The sequence below is a fragment of the Pezoporus flaviventris genome, unplaced genomic scaffold (assembly GCF_033815535.1).
Source record: "Pezoporus flaviventris isolate CSIRO_AGI_PZ_B2104156 unplaced genomic scaffold, CSIRO_AGI_Pfla_v1 ptg000154l, whole genome shotgun sequence".
Classification (NCBI taxonomy): domain Eukaryota; kingdom Metazoa; phylum Chordata; class Aves; order Psittaciformes; family Psittacidae; genus Pezoporus; species Pezoporus flaviventris.
The window spans coordinates 2716437-2735363 of NW_026892702.1; the positions used below are offsets into that span (position 1 = coordinate 2716437).

Here is an 18927-nt window from a genome sequence, read left to right on the forward strand (position 1 = left end):
CACGAAGCAGTAGTTTCTTTCCATTGCAGTACTACAGTCCCAGATGCAGCTTGTGTAGGAAAAGCCTTAACATGAGAGAAACCACTGAATTCACACTCGTCTGCCTGTAATCACCAGCAAAGCTGAAGGGTAATGAGGGCTGCAGCCCTTGGAGGTGGACCATGCAGGTCTTGGTACATCCACTGGTGTCAGCAGCTGGGAAATCGCCTCCCAAAACTATCTGGGAATGAGAAAGGATGAACATTCCTGATGGATTTCTCCCCCTCTTTCAGCTGTGTTTGATCTAAGATCAATTCCCCACACTGTGCATGCACATCACTTGTAACACCAACAGACGCTGCCAGCTCAGTGCAGGTTTGTGACTGCCAGGTTTGTGACTGCTCAGGTCTCTGAGGGGCTTAGCCCTGCACCCTGTCTGGCTTGGTACGACTCTTCTGCAGTGTTCCTGCTTCCAAAGGCTGCTGCACATTGATGTTCTAAGCAGAGATCTGCCTGGGAACACAGAATCCCAGCCTGGTTTGTATTGGGAAGGACCTTAAAGTTCCTCCAGCTCCAACCCCTGCCACGGGCAGGGACCCCTTCCACTAGAGCAGCTTGCTCCAAGCCCCTGTGTCCAACCTGGCCTTGAACACTGCCAGGGATGGGGCAGCCACAGCTTCTCTGGGCACCCTGTGCCAGTGCCTCAGCACCCTCACAGGGAAGAGCTTCTGCCTAAGAGATCATCTCAATTTCCCCTGTTTCAGTCTGAACACATCACCCCTTGTCCTATCACTGCAGTCCCTGATGAAGATTCCCTCTCCAGCATCCTTGTAACCCTCTTCAGACACTGGAAGCTGCTCTGATGTCTCCACGCAGCTTCTCTTCTCCAGGCTGAACAGCCCCAGTGTTCTCAGCCTGCCTCCATACAGGAGGTGCTCCAGCCCCTGAGCATCCTCATGGCCTCTTCTGGACTTGCTCCAACAGCTCCATGTCCTTCTTACGTTGAGGACACCAGAACTGCACACAGTGCTGCAAGTGAGGTCTCACAAGAGCAGAGTAGAGGGGCAGGATCACCTCCTTCCACCTCCTTCTGATGCAGCCCAGGATATGGTTGGTTTCTGGGCTGTGAGCGCACACTGAAGCCGGCTCATGTTCATTTTCTCATCGACCAGCACCCCCAAGTCCTTCTCCTCAGGCTGCTCTGAATCTCTTCTATGCCCAACCTGTAGCTGTGCCTGGGATTGCTCCGACCCAGGTGCAGGAGCTCGTACTTGGCCTTGTTGAACTTCATGAGTTTGGCATTGCCCGCATGTTGATGCTGTGACCCTGTGGGGAGCTGGGGAAACACCAGGTGAAAACCCAAGTCACCACAAAAGGCTGTGTCTCCTGCAGGACCCCATTCCCCCCCTCTCCCTCCCTTACCAGTACAGGGCTTTTTGCCTTGTAAAGCCAGCTGAGGAGATGGTGTCTGGAGCGCTGCATTAGCATCAACTGGATCAAAGCTGCTTTTTCAATGGACTTGTTACTTTGCGGAGCCATGGATCTGTGTAGAGTGTAGATGTCCTGTCAGGCTGCAGCATGCCTGAGGCTGCTCATCTGCCCTCACATAAATCTTGCACCTCATCAACAGTGGCAATAGGAGTGAATGCAGAGGCTGGATGCCTCCCAAGTGATGGCATCTGCTAGTGCAGATGGTACTGGCAGCATTCCTGTTGACTGATCATCAAGTGGGATTGTCCAGGCCCTCCCAGTAAAAGGGCTGCAGGTCTGGAGTGATCCAGACTCATCCTGCAAGGCTGGGCCCATGGAATGCTGCCCTGGGTCTGTTCCTCATCCCCACCCCTGACAGGCTGTTGCTGCACTGCCCAGTAGCATAAGGGGCTGACAAGAAAGGAGGGACCTGGATGTAGATGTCTCTAAGATAGAAATGGTGTGTCTGGGTAGAGCCAGATGGCTGCAAGTTTTCTTGCTAATAGAGGGGAGCAAGAAACCTTGTGGTTTTCAACAGTTTTCTGTATGGTGTTTCTGTAGCTGAAGGATTCTTTAGTCGATGAATGAGCTTGGAAAGGGATTGTCTCTGTTCACCAAGGGAATTAAAAGCTCCTCAGGAGATGAAGTGATGGTGCTGCCAAATAGCTCAGATCAGGGGCCTCTCACCCGGTTCAAACCATCTTGTGTGTTCACAGCACTGCTCTGAAACTGGGTCTTTCACCTGATGGCAAAGGGGTGTTGGTGTGATGCACAGCTCCTGATGGAGTTTCCTACCTGTTCGGGACACGTCTCTCAGTGAGGGACACGGTAACTTCACCCCACTCCTTGGTCCAATTCTCCATTGAAATTGGGCAAACTTCAACAAGGAACCTTAGGACTGAGCAGGATTTTCTGTACCCAGCTGATCCAGGGCTTGTGTTTTAGGACATCTGTGTCCCGGGCTCTGCTTTACAGTCCTGAGCATCCCAACTATATGGGCATAAAGGTACCACTGTTGCTGGGGTAAGAGTGGCCCTTCATGTCTTTGGGACACGAGCCTTGAAACACATGTTCTGTATCAGAAATACCACCTGGGTGCTTCTGAGGTTATTTGGATGCTTGTTTTGATCCAAGTTTACTGAGTTTGTGGATTATTTTAGTTTCTCCAGATTGCATTCTGTGCTTCCTGGGGGCTTTGTCTGTTGCCTAACAGAGCAGAGCCCTGTAGGGAAGGTGTCTCAGCTGCTGAGCATCTCTCTTATTCTCTCCCTCCACACAGATGAAGTGGACTTGCTGGACAAAATCACTTCCCATGCACAGGACCTCAGCAATGTCTCCTTTGGCCATGATGAAGCCAACTGCAGCATCCTGGAGATTGGGCAGTATGCTACCCTGAACATCCCCACCAGAGAGGCGTTTGGGGACAGGTAAGCTGCCTTCAGGGGATGGGGTGGGGTGGTGGTGCTCAGAGTCAACTCATGCATTCGTGTTGGTTTGAGGGGTTACTTTAAGACCCTATTCCATGACACAAAGATAACGCATCCACTCTGAGCTCTTATGAGCCCAGTGCTTCTTCCATCTTTCTTGATTGTGTGCAGGGAAGACATTGGCACACCATTGACTGACCATTTCCAGGAATATGTTTTCTTGGTGCTCACATTGGGAAGATTTCTCTGCTCCAGCACATAACTGGAGAGAGCAAGAGAGCACAGCCATCTTCATCAGCATTGCTTGATACCAAGGCACGGGTCTGTGGAAGCATAGACAAGTTCAAACCTTTGCTGTTCTTGATGTAGGGCTGCAGCTTTCTTTGGACAAGGACATGGTGAGAGAAGGCAGCATGGAAGAGCTTCTTGTAACTGTGTCACCACCCAGTCTCAGCCATGGGCAAAGCAGGAGTCCCATGGGAAGTCACGCACAGCCGCACAGACATGTGCTGAGATTGCACCTGAGAGATGAATAGAGATTGTATGGACAGTGCTGATTTTGGCCTGCCTGCTGCTCTTTGAGTCTCTGACCCTATAACCTGAATGATTGTTTGCTCTCATTTTGCGTTTATCCTCCTCTCATTGAGCTCATTTGTGCTCTGATTCAGGGGTTTTTGTCCTTAGAAGGAAGCTCATGGTGACACAGCAGACACTGCACAATGTGTCATTTCTTTCTATTAGCTTTGCAGATGAGCTGAGCGTGCTCATGAAGCTCAGGTACTCGCTGAAGGAGGACACCAGCCTTGTGACCATCCTCAGCCATCGGAGCCATGTGCTCTTCCAGATCAGGATCAACCCATATGCCTTGGTCTTTGTCACCACAAGGAGGAGGCACTATGAGTAAGTTCTAGCTCAGGTGGCTCTTTCTCCCTTTCCATGCTTCCATTATTACTCCCAAGGCCAGACTTAAGGTTTCCCACTCTGGGCTCTGCTCTGAGCCCACCTCAGCTGAATCAAGGTCATGTCCCCTCATGAGTGGCAGCCCCTCAGACCTAGTGGTGGGACTGCATAGGTAGTCCCTACCTAACTGCACTGTCAAAACAATGCAGATCTGTCAAACAAAGCAAAGAACAGAAAGATTCAAGGGATAAATCAAGTGGGGAGAGACCCAAATACCAATAATTTCCCAGACACCTCAACTGGTTGTAGAAGTGCCCAAATCCATTGGATAGAAACAGCATCCTCATGCTGGAAGAGAAGTGATGGTGCTTACTTGTCACAGCAGGTAGACTCGATTTCTCTAGTTTTGTCCTTTGCATCTACTCTAAGGATGGATAATGAGACCCTGGGAGCTGGTAGGGATGAAGCCTTGTCCTGCAGAAGGTGTAGGACTCAAGTTTTCATGTTATGCCTCTTCCCTTCCCACTCCGGGACATGCAGGTTCCCAGTTTCCTTCCTTGGCGATGGGCACTGGCACCGGGTTGCTCTCAGCATCTCCCTGGAGAGGCTGGAGTTGCACGTGGACTGCCGGCTGGTGGACAGAGTGAGCTGGTCCAACTATTTTGGGATGGGAGTGAACACTGAGGGGCTGATCATCGTTGGAGGCCTGATCGAGTCCTTTGAGATCCCCTTTAAGGTGAGAGCTGGATAGGCTTGGCAGGGCTGTATTGGAGGACATGGTCTGCTCTAGCTGCATGAAGTGGGGTTGCAACTCCCTCTGAAGGAATCCATTGCTTTGTCTTCCTTAACGCACCATTTATTTTCATTGGGAAGGATGAGCTTTGCAAATGCTTTGAATTGTGTAAAGTGCTTGATTTTGGGTCAGGGCAACACAAGTGCAGCAGTCAGGTCAGCAGGAGAGACCTCTAGGTCACAGGCTTACACTCATATTCCCTTGTTGACCATGACTTGTACCAGGTACAGAAGTCATCTGTGCAGTTAGCCTACAAAGCAGCTGGTGAGGAACTCGTCCCATGCATTGTGTTGAACGTGAAGTCCCTGCTCTGGGGACTTTACAGGCAAAGGGTTCCCCGCAGTTCAAAGTAGATGGCAGTGTTAAAATGCCTGATAAACTCAAAGGCCAGGTTCCCAGAGTTTTTGTATGGCTTTGTGTTGATATCCAAGAGTTGGGACTGCTCAGCCTGAAGAAGATGCTTTCAGCCTTTGCATCCAGCTCTTGAAGACAGGCAGTGAATACTGATTGCCTAAACCATCCTTTAAAGAAGTCCCTGGTTATGAGAGGCTGAAGACGGCCCCCCAGACCATCCTGCTCTGGAGGCAACAGGGCTAAACTATGGTTTCTGTGTGTCTTCCTCCCCAGGGTGCTCTACAGCAACTGACCTTCGTGATGGGAGACCCAGCAGCCGCCGGTGAGCACTGCCGCAGCTACAACCCAACGTGCGCATCCTCCTTCAACCTCAACCGCTTCGGTTCCCCATGGGAGCTTGCAACAGCCTGGCCAGAGGTAGGGCTGAGGGCAGCTGTAAAACTGGGATTGCTCCTCTTTGGTGCAGCACAGTTCAAATGAAAGGACCAACCCAGGGTGTTAATACAGCCTGGAAGCGCTTGGGTCTCCAGTTTGAGTTGCGATGCAAGGAGGTGATGGTGGCCAGCACATAGGGTGTTTCTTCGTTCACCACCCAAACCCTCCCTTCAGGTCATAGATGGGCTTGGTGCAAAGGGAGGATGAGTAAAGGGAGAGTTTCTGAGCCAAAGCAAGCCTGGGTGTGTGTATGACTGTATGTGCTCATGTGTTTAACACAGGGAAGCTGTGAGTAGCTGTTGAGTAATGCTGCAGCTGGAGCTCTGCTTTTGGGAGGGGGTGAAGGCTTTACTTGGGAGTTGTACATGGCTTTGAAGTTCTTGCTCTGTCCCAGCAAGATTGAACCCTTTGGTGCATTGTCCCATCAAAGGCTGTCTCCTGTTTGCTGGAAAATGGAGGTTTTGTGGATTTTGCTCCTGTTTTGGTGTTCAGCAAATATTCCAGAGGTATCTGTGTGCCCACGAGCCCAGATCACACACTGAAACACCAGAGACATGAAGCACCTCAGGAGCTGGAGTTGGGTCAGGGAGATACCTCATCTCTCACCTCTCTAGGCCGGGTATCCTGAAGGGCTTGTAGCTGCCTAGAAAAGGCTTGCTAAAGAGGGACGTGCCTAATGTCAGTGTTTGGCATGAACCTCCCATGCGTAATACACTTTTCTGGTGGTCTAATGAGAAGGTGGGATTGCTGATGGGAAAGGGCAGTGTCAGGGAGGGAACTGGTTGTGGGGTAGGGAATCTGCTCAGTCTGGGTCCTACCCAGTGTTTCCTTCCTCTGGGATCCTATTGCTAGCACAGCTAGATGGCAAAGCTTCCTGATGTAAGAAAGATCAGTGTGTCAGAGTTCCTAGTAAGTGTATCCCATGAGCATTCCCAAAATGATCCCTAGCTTTTCTCATGCTGTCAGCCCTTATGTGCTGGCTGTATCTCCAAGATAAGTTGGATTCACTCCCTAGAGCTATAAATTGATTCTATGCTTTAAAAGCTAAGAGATGTGTCCTCTAACCCATCACGGATTCCTCTTAACCTGCTTTTAACGTCTATATTATGTTAATATATAACATACATACTATACATGTGATACACATTAACATGTATATATTAATGTATATAATACATTATATTATGCTCTGTAGGCCCGGAGCACTCACTTGAATGTCTCCAGGGGCTTACCCAGCAGGGAGAAAGCTTTGAGGTTTGAAGCATCATTGAATTGACTGCAAGTGGGATTCCACAGGATGGTTCCCACCCCTTGATCCTCCTCAGGACGGATGGGTTCTAAAACCAAAAACTGCAAAAACCACCCAGAGACTTGAGAGCTTTCATCAAAAGTTGTTCCCCCACGTTGTTATGAATGCCTGGTTCCCCGTGTGCATTCCCTGGATGTTTCCCGTGCCATTGGAGGCAGTGAGCGTTTCAGTTCTGGGGCCAACACGAAGCAATGCTGAAATCAGAGCAGGTCCTCGGGCAGTGATGCTTCTCTTTCTCTCTCCAACTGTCTAGGTGCCAAAAGAAACCAATGAAATCCAGGACTCATCTGCTCAGGTATGACTCTTCTGCGCTGCTGCAGGGGGTATGTGCAGGGAACACCCCTCCCTATGTCCCTCTATGTCTCACCATCATAATCTCTCCTGGATAACTGAGTTGCTCCAGCAATCATTTGGGTAAAAAGCCCCCGAAAAACCCCATCAAGGCACCTACTTATTTTTCTTGCCGTGTCTCTCGTTAATGGTTTGAGTGTAACTTGTGTCTTGGAGCTGGAGGTCGAGGGAAGTGTTTAGGTGACCTTCCTGAGCAGTTACACTGGGCCCAAGAGTTGTGGCTTGAGGAAGGCGGCAATGAGATGGATGAGCCCACTGCGTGCACAGGATCTGCCTGCGAGCCTGGCTGGAAGTGCTTGGAGGGAAGGAAGCAGTGAGGCTGGCAGGTCTCTGCGTGGTACAGGAGAAAGCAGGAGGCTGATGACTGCGGCTTCTGCCCATGTGTGGGGTCTGGTGCATGGGGAGGACTTGCTGCTGCTGCTTAGAATCACAGAATCATAGAATAGTTCGGGTTGGAAAGGACCTTAAGATCATCCAGTTCCAACCCCCCTGCCATGGGCAGAAACACCTCACACTAAACCATGGCACCCAAGGCTTTGTCCAACTTGCTGTGGTTGAGGTGGGAAAGGCCCAAGCTCTGCAGTGGTTGAAGGTGGTTGTGATTCTGGGGGTTAAAGCATCGCAGTTCCTTGGCATAGCTCCATGTCTGGTGGTGGGAGCGGGGCAGCTGCTCCCCACTTCATGGGACTGAAGGCTGCTGCTTCCCCATCAGAGCTGCTCGGAGCATGGCTCCAGCTCCTCTGCGTGCATCGGGGGGGTGAGTGCTGCACATCCTTTATGTTTCTGCTGTATTTGGGATCTGTGGCCAAGGTTCATTGTTCAGGTTCTTGCAAACAGACATCCTGAGGGGGAAAGCTGCCAGCAAATGTAAAATGAGATCTGTGTGTGTGTGAGCAGAGCAGTCCTGTCTGTGCTCCCCTCACCCTCCCAGGCACTGCTGTTAACTGTTTGGGGATGGTCTCTGCTCTCACTCCTGGCTTAAACTGACTACACCTTAGTACTCCTTTGTGCAACTTGTGCCTCACTTCTGCCCAAGTGGCCTCATGCAGCTCTGGAGCTGGGTGACACAAGGGTTGCAGCAGTACAGATGAGCGTGCTGCTGGTGTGCTGATGAGGCTGCTTGTGGGTTGGATTTGCGACGGTGATAATGAACTGAGATGGCAAAATTGCTCCCCTGAGTGTGTCTTTATGGTGGTCTCTTCGTTGCAATTCGTCCTCAAATCCTGTTGGATCCTGGTCAGGATGTGCTCCCCCATCCGATGCTCTTCTCCTGGCGACTGGTGTGAATTGGGGAGATGCTGCCCTTGAGAAAAGTGGTGAAATTCATAGGCCCCCAGGGAAAGAATAAGGATATTCTGGATTCGGGACAAGTTTGGTTTTCAAGCACTTAATCAGCCCCAGAGAGGCCTCAGGGTCTTTGGCGTGTGAATTTATTAAGAGAAAGAAATGTGCTGCTAACGCGTTGCGGTGTGACAGTAATGAAGAGCAGATCAGCTCTGCTGCAGGGGCACCTTGAAGCTATGCTTTGGAGTTACACTTCCCATGCCTTTGTTCGTAAATCAGTGTATCAGGGAATTCCTTCTTTACTGATTAGAGCTAAGTCATTACAGAAGGCTAGGATGCCTGTGGGGAAGATAGAAGTGGATGGCGGCACTGGATTAGCTGCCTGTTACTGGCAGCCTAAATTATGGTGAATTGCGGTCTATTCCTTCTGTGGGTTTGTTATTTTGAGGGGAAGATTGTAATATATGAGTAATGTTTGAGATAGGGATGGTATTGAACCCCTTCTCCTGCCTTTTGGCTTCTCTTTGTGTGCCTGTACTGAACATGAGCAGAAGGGCTGAGCTGATTACTCCACTGAATGGCTTTTTCCAAAGCAATTTAAACTGGGATCCTAAAGCTGTTCAACCAAAGTCAAATAAAGCTGAAATCCCATTGGGTTCCAACGAGACAAAAATTCACAGGTTTAATTCTTTGGACAGCTCAAACTGCTGCTGAGATTCAGCCTTCCAATGCCTAAAGGGGCTACAGGAAACCTGGAGAGGGGCTTTGGACAAGGCCAAATGATCCAGAAGTGTGTTGGGAACGTGCTTGTCTCTGCTCCTGTGCTTAACAGGAGACTCCTGTGTGGCACAATGCAGGCAACGCTTGGTGCCAGCAGAGAACATGGAGCAAAATGAGCTTGGACATCACTGACCTGGATGGCAAAACAGAGTATTTCTAGTGAGGTTTTGTTGTCATCAATCTGAGTTTTAACTAAAAGCTTCTTTTCTTGTTGAGGGTTGAATATATCATATGTACAGAGTAAAAGATCTGACTTGACAGGACTTTCTAGCTTTTGATCATACTGAGAAACATTCCAATTGAATAAAGCAAATCACAATGTGATGGTTTTGATGAGAATTCATATGCAAGGAAGAGAGGAAAAGACCCTGGGATTTTTTATGGCAGAAGAAATCCTAGTTCTACTTCAGCTTTAGGAAGAAGGTCCATCTTACAGATAGTTTTTGAGAGCAGTAAATGGAGGTTTAATGGCTAATTTCTTGTTAGCACCTTTGATTGCTTAATGAAGTACCAGGGCATCCTTCCTTTAAATCAGAGCAGCCCGAAGCCTGTGTCTGTGTATCTCAGCCACCTGAAGACTTCTGAAGCCAGTTTAAGTAGGATAAAGTGTTTGTGGATAATTTATTTCACCTCAAATCCACAGTGTGATAAATGTGATGGAGTGTGCCGGTTTGAACCGCAGTGTTTAACCACACCCCGGGTCAAAGCCATAAAGTGCTATTCCATCTAATCGAGTCCTGAGGCATCCTGTAGTGAGTTACAGCTGCTCTGCAGCCCTTTATGGTCTGACCTCCTGCCCGGGTTCAGGGTTTGCGTCCTTGCTGACTTATGGCTTGCCTTATGGCAGGAGTATTGCAGCAAGGGCTTGGCTTGATCCGCAGCTTCATGGGGCATGGCACTTCCCACCGGTGTTTCATGTCCTGCGGCAGCCACATCTGGGTGCAATGCAGCAGCGCTGCCCTCTGCCTGAAGGCCACCCAGAAATGGGTTGGAGGAAAGGCACCGGCGCTGTTTGAGAGTGCTGCAGGGAGCAGGGGGAGTCCTTCAGAGTCTTTCCAGTCCGATTGTGGCCCCTGGGTGCGGAGCTTGCGGGGATGTTCAGGCTTTTGGGTTGCTTCAGTTCGATTGCCTGGGTGGGATACCAGGGAGCCCTAAAACCCCCCTGTGAAAACAGGGCACTGCTGAGGCATCTTCTCCAACAAGAAATCATTTCTCTTGTTTATTATTTGCTTACAGCATATTCACTTCCCAAATCCACCACCTGCCTGTCAGACACCATAGCATCCCAGCCTGGTTTGTGTTGGAAGGGACCTTAAAGCTCATCCAGCTCCAACCCCTGCCATGGGCAGGGACCCCTTCCACTAGAGCAGCTTGCTCCAAGCCCCTGTGTCCAACCTGAAACTCATGAGCAAGATTTCCTCCCCTTGCTCCCATGGGGCAGTGATTTGGGGCTCACTGTGCTGAGCTACTCCAGTTCTGATGGAGCAGATGTTCCTGGCACACAAGAGCCTGCACATCTGGCCCAAAGCAAGTAGAGGAGGACAGTGATGCCTCAGCTGAGGGCTGCAGCCCTGTGCACCTCTCTGAGGAAGCAGCGGCTGGTGCAGAGCAATGAGGAAGCACCAGAAGAGGCTTCTCTTCCATAGACTCCTGCTGTGGATGCTGCAGATCCAATAATGACCTGATCTACTGCTGAACACAGCCCACAGGGTTTCCTGGTGATTATTCCTCTAAATCAATACAGCTTGCTTAGCAAAGACTCCAGCCTTGATCTGTAACTTCCTCATGACCATCTTCCAGGGGCCTGATGCTAAAACGTGCTGGAAAAAGCAGTTTAAATCGTCTTTCTCTGATCTTAGGTTTATAAATCACATTTTACCTTTGTCTGTTGAGTAAGAGAGACTTCTATTGACAAAAATGTGTTTCCTGAGAGAAGACCCTAAGCTTTGAAATACACGTTCCCTTGCCTGACCTAGCTGGAACCTAGGGCAGTGTGATGCTCGTTGTCTGAGCTCCTGTAGACGTACATGCTCCAAGCTGGGTTTTAACCTGTTCACCAGTTAGGACGTCAACTGAGGTTTTGGATCATGCTATCAACGTGTACGACCAGCAAAGCCCTACAGAAGTCCAGGATCATTACATCAACACTGTTATCTTTCTCAGCAAAACACTCGTAATCTCCTCAGGCAAGATCCCAAGTTAGTTACACAGCAGCTCTTTGCAAAGCCATGGCACTAATTACGTTATCTGTGGTTTCTCTATTAATGAGCCCCATATCAGTTGCTCTGTTATTAACGTGGGTTCTACGTGAGGGAAGAGGTCTGTAATTACTCCAGGCCTCCTGTTTGCCTTCATTTTCTCCCTCGTATTGGCACAACATAAAGCCTTTTCCCAGTCCCCTGGAGCTCCCCCAGCTTTCTGAGCCAAATCAGTGCTCGTCTTTGGGAGAGCCTGCTATTTTAATGCTGCTTTGCTTGTATTATCAGGAGGGGATCGATAACCCCTCCTCCTTTGCACTGCTGGAATGGGAAGCATTTTGTTGTCATCTGCATTGTCTGAAACATGGGCAGAGATTTGGTTTCCCACACTGCTGAGGGTGGTTTGGACACTTCCACGTGGCAGGGGACCACGATGAAGATGCTGCAACAAGGGAGGTGTGGGTCAGACACTTCTGTACTTTCCTTGTCCAAGTTGATTTTCTGCAGATGATAGGCTCTGTATTGCTTTTAGCACATGCTAATTCCTTTTTCCTTCTGTTTCATCATTCTTAATGGCTGCTTTCAATTTGTGCTCCTTCCCATAAATTATTTCAGGGGGGTTTGAAACCGCATCCTTCTTCCTCTGCTCTCAAGCCTTTGGACAACTCCTGAGCTGTTGAAAGCAGTTCCCAGTTTGCCTTTCTCAGCTGGTTCTTCTCTAAATTTGGCTTACTTAAAGGAGCAAGCATCTATGCTATTGATCTTGGCTTTTTGTTCTGTTTACACAGAACCAGAGTAATTCAGTCATGATTCCTTGTGCCTGAGAGACCGCTTCAGCTTAGAGACCCATTTCCCTGAGCTCACCAGATGAGAGTTTCCAGTCCAGACCTTTCCCATGCCAGATGGTGAAGCTGAATTAAAAACTGCTTGTCTGCAATATGTAGGAAATCAATTCCATGTCAGTGCAGGCTGCCAGGGCTGGACCTGGCATTCCCTGGCTGCTGTGTGACCTATGGACTTGTTCCATGCTGGCTTCACCTATTAAATACATGAATGCTTCAGCTTCTGCCCATGCAGTGCTTCACAGTTTGTGGTTCATAAGATCTGGGCATCTGGTGACAATAACGTTTGTACCTGGTCTTTTAGGGAAGAAGGGTTCAGGACTTCCCATTGTGCTCTTCCTCACCTGATGCCATCTGTGCTTGGATGTCTTATCCCAACCTGGTTTGTGTTGGAAGGGACCTTAAAGCTCCTCCAGCTCCAAGCCCTGCCATGGGCAGGGACCCCTTCCACTAGAGCAGCTTGCTCCAAGCCCCTGTGTCCAACCTGGCCTTGAACACTGCCAGGGATGGGGCAGCCACAGCTTCTCTGGGCACCCTGTGCCAGCGCCTCAGCACCCTCACAGGGAAGAGCTTCTGCCTAAGAGCTCATCTCAGTCTCCCCTCTGGCAGGTTAAAGCCATTCCCCTTGGCCTGTCCCTACACCCCTTGTCCCAAGCCCCTCTCCAGCTTTCCTGCAGCCCCTTCAGGCACTGGAGCTGCTCTCAGGTCTCCCCTTCAGGAGCCTTCTCTTCTCCAGGCTGCCCCAGCCCAGCTCTCTCAGCCTGGCTCCAGAGCAGAGCTGCTCCAGCCCTCGCAGCATCTCCGTGGCCTCCTCTGGCCTCGCTCCAACAGCTCCAGATCCTTCTTTTGTGTCACCTTGCCTACAAGTGACTTCCCTTTGAAGAACTGACCGGTTTAGCTTTGCAGAGCTGTTCCATGAGGCAGGATCTCCAGAATTTTTCTAATCCAGGCCTCCCCTCTCTCCTGTCAAATTATTTGGGCTTTGTGGGCTTAATTCTGCAGCCCCTGCAATGCCCCGTGGGGCAGCATGGTGCTGATACCATTAATGGTCTTCTTCAGGACATCCAGGATGAAGCACCAAGTTCTCTTCCAAGTGGCCATAGCTGAGACTTCTCAGTGCTGTGGTTGCAAAGCATATTTTAAGGGAATTACCCCTTTGGATCAAAATTGGTTGGAGGGAGAAATACAGCTCGGGTTGGAAAGCTGAAGTACTTAGGGTTTAGCTTCTTTCCCCACCATTAAAGGTCTATTTCAAGCCTCTCTTTAATAAAAACAAAACCCCAAAGCAACAAGATTGTAACGTCAAAACCACATGAACTTGCTATATAGTTTTTGGAAGAAAAAGCCTTCTATTCTTTATTTCACTTCATAAACCACAGCCATGTCTTTATATCCTCTCCAGGGACTGCTGTGCTGAGAGCAAATATTCCCCTTGTTCCCTTTGAGGCAGCTGCTGTCCTATGTCAAATCATTTCTGGCTATTGATGCTCATGGGCTTCATCATGCAGCCCCTGCAATACCCCATGGAGCAGAGTGGTGCTGATATCTTGTTTATAGGTGGTTCCCTACCTGCTGACATTTGTCCCCTTCTTAGGAGCTTGTCTGGGGTGTATAAACAAGGAGCAGAGCTGATGAGGTTCTCCCCACGGGGGCTCCTCAGGCCTGTAGGAGCCCTTGGCAGCAGGGCTTGCTCTGTGGAGCTGAGCACTGGTCCATCACGGCTCAACCACGGTGGTGCTCATGAGCATCTACATGGATGCAGGCTCCAAACCTGGTGCAAAGCCTCTTTCCAGCTACATGGGGCTGGGCTGGAGGCCTGGCTTGCAGGATGAGTGGTGGTGTCAGGGCAGGCTGGGTTTGCATTAGGGACCCCATTTTATTGTGCCTTCAGGCACAAGGACGTCAGCATCTCCGGGGGAGCTGTGGTGAGGATGTCTGCTGCTGGCTGTGGGGTGAAGGGCTGGTGTTTAGAAACCTTCCCTCTGGTTCCCTTAGAGATGCCATTGCTGATTCATCTGACTGGATTTGATGGCACCCTTTTATAGTGTCTTTGCCTGGGACTTTCAAGGTGTCTTTAGGCATCTGGTGGCTTTTTTTACCAGCAAAAAATAATACTAAAAGAAACAATTCCGTGCACCAGCCCATTGATTTGAAGTGCTTTCTTGCTACAGGCATTCACGTGGCAGCCCTGGAACCCTGCGCCCAGTCTCCATGGCAGCAGCCAGTGCTGCAGATGAGACATCATCCTGGAAAGCCACCCAGCACCTCCTGGCTGGGAGCCCTGGGGATCAGTCCCTGGGCTGCTCCTGGGGCAGTAACCACCTGGATACTGCGCCTTGGTGATCCTTCTAGGAACGGGTGCATGTGGCTGGCTCTGTTTGACCTGTTCCGTGTGTGAGCAGGGAATGTGAGATCACCCAGCCAGGCTTTTCCCCTTGCTGCAGCAGCTCGTGCCTTGAGCTTGTCCATCCTTTGTGAAACTGGTGAATCCCTGCAGTGGGAAAACCTGGAGCTGCTCCTGTCCCTCTGCTCCTTCCCCCAGCTCCCTGCTTTGATTCAGTGCCCGAATCCTGCTTTTTCTGCCTCTGTCGGGTGCATTTATTTCCTTGACTTGTGTTATTAGCAAAGGCCTTGGCTAAAAGGAAGCTCCAGGTTAGAGATGGGCTGATGTGAAGCCAATGAATGGGTCTCCTGCAACCACAGGTCCTGGTGGGCATCCACTTGGGGGTTTAGGTTGGGAAATGGCGTTCATGTCCTCAGTCTCAAGATGGAGCTTGGAAAGGAAAGGTCCCCATTTCCCCCAAAAGACATTAGTCCCTAATCAAATGAAAGGAGAAAACACCTCTTGTGGTGTTTCCTGCATCCTTGGGTGGCTCAGGATGGGAGCCTGCAGCACATTCTGGTACCCGGGTCACAGCAGCCTGGTTTTTGTTCCACCTCAAAGGAAACATTTCCACTTCCACATTGAAAAGCCCTTTCTTAAAGTCCTGCATTGCTGTGGGTCTGTTTCTGAATGAAAAAGTTGGTTCCAAAGTAAAAAGACAAGAAATTTCCTTTGGCTGAAGGAACCATCCTACAAAATGGGCTGGAAACAGTAAAATCCAAAGCTAAGGAGTCAATTTTTAATACTATTTTAATTGAAGCTGACAAATAGGCCAAGTCCCTGCCCCAGCAGCTCTCATTTCTATTGGTTTTCTTATGTGCCAAACCCCAAACTGAAGCATGCAGCTGGGATTGCAGAGGGCTTAACTGCTGTGTGTGGTGCAGGAGGAGCATCTGTTGCCTGGTCCTCACCGCCAAGCATCCTTTGTGCCAGGAGGAGAATGGGGGGTTATAAATTAACTCTCTCTGCCTCCCCTCCAAGATGAGTTTTCAGCCCCTTTCACACTTCAGATTCTCCTCTTGAGGCTCCCAGCTGCTGGAGGCTTACAAATAACACTAAATGTATTTGGTGGGCAGATGCTGGAGTGAGTGGCTATGGAGCTGCCCCAGTTTTGCTGTGATTTGCTAACGAATGATGCAAGCTCTGGTCTGTTGTTCAGGGAGGAAACTGCAGCGTGTTAATAGGAGCAATAAGCTCCTTGGGCAGCCCAGAAACTCCTCCTGGACAAGCCATGGGGAAGGTGAAATGGAGTGGAACTATGGCCAAGCATCAGCTTTGTGTGTGTGTCGAGGGGTTATGGCAGAGCCAAGGGCACCTCAGCTGATGGTGTGCAGAGTCTCCAGGTCTGCCCCATGCTCTGCAGCTCACTCGAGGTGGATGTGGGTCTCCTTGTTGGGGTGGGCCAAAGGGGGTAACCCAGCTGCCTGCAGGTATGGTTGGGCCCCCTTTGGCTCCTCTCATGCTCTGTGGGAAGATGACCTTGCAGGGAATATGGTTGCTCTGATTTTAAGGTGATTTTAAGACACACAAATGATGGAGTCAAGCTTTGGCCAGGATGCTTTTGCTGCTGCTCTGTGATTTCTTGCCCAAAAGGACCTTGTAAAGTCAGTTAGGGGTTATTAGTTTAGTGGGGTAAAAGGAACACTGGTTTGGAGTTTCTGTTACAGCTCTTTACTGACCACCACCAGCTCGCAGCTTAAACAGGAACAGCACCACAACCCAAAATCTGGCTTGTATGTTACATTGAAGGAGGTTTTACCCTCAGGTAATTGAATCCACTGGTTCTGGTCTGTCTGGGAAGACTAATGTGATCAGGGTGCTGGTCCTCTCTGCAGTGGCTGGGTGATGTGTGGGGAGGTGTCTGTCGTTAACCCCTTGGGTCCCTCTCCTGACACAGGTAGTGCTGTGTAGCAAGGGAAAAGGAAGGAAACGGTTCTGCTGTGTGCTATGGGGCTGCAAGAGGGAGAAAGCCTGATGTAGCAAGGGCAGGTTTCTGCCTTTCCTCAGCTCAGGTTTCACAGCCTTGCTTTGCCTTGGACCCAAGTGCAAAGAGAGGGAAGGGTTGTACCTGACTATGTGTGTGATGGGAAAGCACTGAAGGATCCTGTCTTGTCCTCCTGAGAGCCTGTGCTGCCCCAGGGGACTGCAAATGTGACCTTGCATGGGTGAAGCTGATGCCTGGCAGCTCTGTCCCCACCTTCCTCACATGCTATATGGCTTCAGGCCCTATTCCTGCAGCTCTGGGGTTGCAAAAGCCATGCCTGAGGGGCTGGTGAGCTGATGTCTGGGGGTTCCTTGGGATTTGGATACTATGTCCAGGAGAAAGGATGTAGGGTTAGAGGAGAACACGGCTCCAGGGCTAGGCTGGTTTGCTTCCAGGGATGTGTGGATGCTGTCACAGGGGATGCTCCTTCCTGAGTTGTTTTCTAACATTTGTGAATGGCTTAAACTAACCACAGGGTGTTCTGCTGGGAAGATGTGGTGCTCCACATGGAGTTGCCGATTATCATAGGACCATAGAATCACAGAACAGTTAGGGTCGGAAAGGACCTTAAGATCATCCAGTTCCAACCCCCCTGCCATGGTCAGAGACACCTCACACTAAATCACATCACCCAAGGCCTCGTCCAACCTGGCCTTGAACATTGCCAGGGATGGAGCATTCACAACTTCCTTGGGCAACCCATTCCAGTGCCTCACCACCCTAACAGGAAAGAATTTTCTCCTTAGATCCAATCTAAACTTCCCCTGTTTCAGTTTTAACCCATTACCCCTTGTTGTATCACTACAGTCCCTAATGAAGAGTCCCTCCCCAGCATCCCTATAGGCCCCCTTCAGACACTGGAAGGCTGCTATGAGGTCTCCACGCAGCCTTCTCTTGGTTTGGGTTGAAGGGACCTTAAAGCTCCTCCAGCTCCAACCCCTGCCACCAACACCTTCCACTAGAGCAGCTTGCTCCAAGCCCCTGTGTCCAACCTGGCCTTGAACACTGCCAGGGATGGGGCAGCCACAGCTTCTCTGGGCACCCTGTGCAGAGGTGGCCAAACTGCCCTTCTTTCCCCAGAGACCTCCAGGGAGGACCTACAGTGCTGAGTGGGACAAACACTGGATGCAGCTGATGGGTGTGATAGCATCCACAAAGCCCAAACCCAGGATTCTCAACACCTCTTCCTTGGTGCTAGGCTGCTTCTTGCCTATTTAACTGCTGCAAACATTGTTCTTTGAAGATATGGCTGTTAATGCCATTTGGGGTATCAGCAAAAATCCTGGTGCTAGAGGAATGCTGCTCCTTTGGCTTGGGACATAGCACTGGCCAGAGGAGCAGAGCAACCTCAACCCATCACCACTGCATCTCCCTTTGGGGGGGCAGGTCTCTTTCTGCAAGTGGGGTGAAAAATTGAAATGGGAATATTCCTATTTCCTCCCATTCCATTTATTTATTCATTTTCAAGTTTTATTTTTATTATGATTTTATATTATTTATTAGTATTCCTTCAAGTTGCAGCTGCAGGGATTAAACAGGGACCAGGTAACACTGAGACCTGAGTGTGACCCAGGGTGGTTTCCTCTGGTACCTACACACAGTCCTAGATGCATCCCTCATGTATTTACCTACCAGAGCATCAGAGGGGCCAACAGAAATGGGTGCACTGCGGGCCTGGCCATCCTCCTGCTGTGGGTGTGAGTGTGGAGATGCTCTTTGGAGGTGTCCAGGCTGTGTCCATGGCTGGCATCAGCAGTAGTTGTTGGCACTGATAATTTTTTAGGAGGGTGCTTATTTGCCCTTATTAGGACTTAAGTGATGTGTTTGGGGTAGATTTTGGGAGGGAAAAAAGGCCAAAATATTTTATTTTGATATTAAAGGAAAGAAAACACTTTTTTCTGATTTGAGACGGACTTTAGCTTATCAAATCGGTTGTGCAGGAAGGCTTGAAATCAAAGTCAATTATAACAAATTAAACAGAACAAAGATATTCCCACCCCCCCCAAATTTGTACAATTGAGCAAGAAGTTTCAGCTGGTTTTAAAATAAATTCCTCAAACTTGACTTTTGAAAGTTGAAAAAATAAGAATTTTCACTTTTGCTCCCCCCTTGGAATGGGAAGAGGTTGGCGATCTCCAATCTGATGGCACCCAGCAGCAGAGCAAAGGCTTAAGCAGTCTCCTCAGCCTCCCATGGCCCTCCAGAAGTGGGGTCTGCTTGGAGCCATCTCCCCTGTCCCACCAGTACCATTGGGTTCTTACCTACAGAATCACCACTTCTGGCAGTGAAATTGTTGGGGTTTTCCACTTCCTATTGATCCAAATGCACCTCTGTGCCCCCAGGCAAACGTGCGTCTTGGGTCCACGGTGCTGAGCAAGACCAGAGCAATGGATTCAATCAACACAAGCTGGGATGGGAAGGATGCTTCCTATCTCCTT

At 49.8% G+C, this 18927-nt stretch overlaps 1 protein-coding gene across 1 annotated transcript in view; it reads left to right on the forward strand.

Annotated features, from left to right (window-relative positions):
* The window catches only part of LOC133283135 (collagen alpha-1(I) chain-like), an 81600-nt gene that overhangs the window by 26422 nt on the left and 36251 nt on the right, over positions 1 to 18927 (forward strand). Inside the window, 5 exon segments of the mRNA XM_061479634.1 lie at positions 2729 to 2876; positions 3618 to 3776; positions 4317 to 4512; positions 5197 to 5340; positions 6921 to 6962. Of these exon segments, the coding sequence (XP_061335618.1) occupies positions 2729 to 2876; positions 3618 to 3776; positions 4317 to 4512; positions 5197 to 5340; positions 6921 to 6962 (689 nt within the window).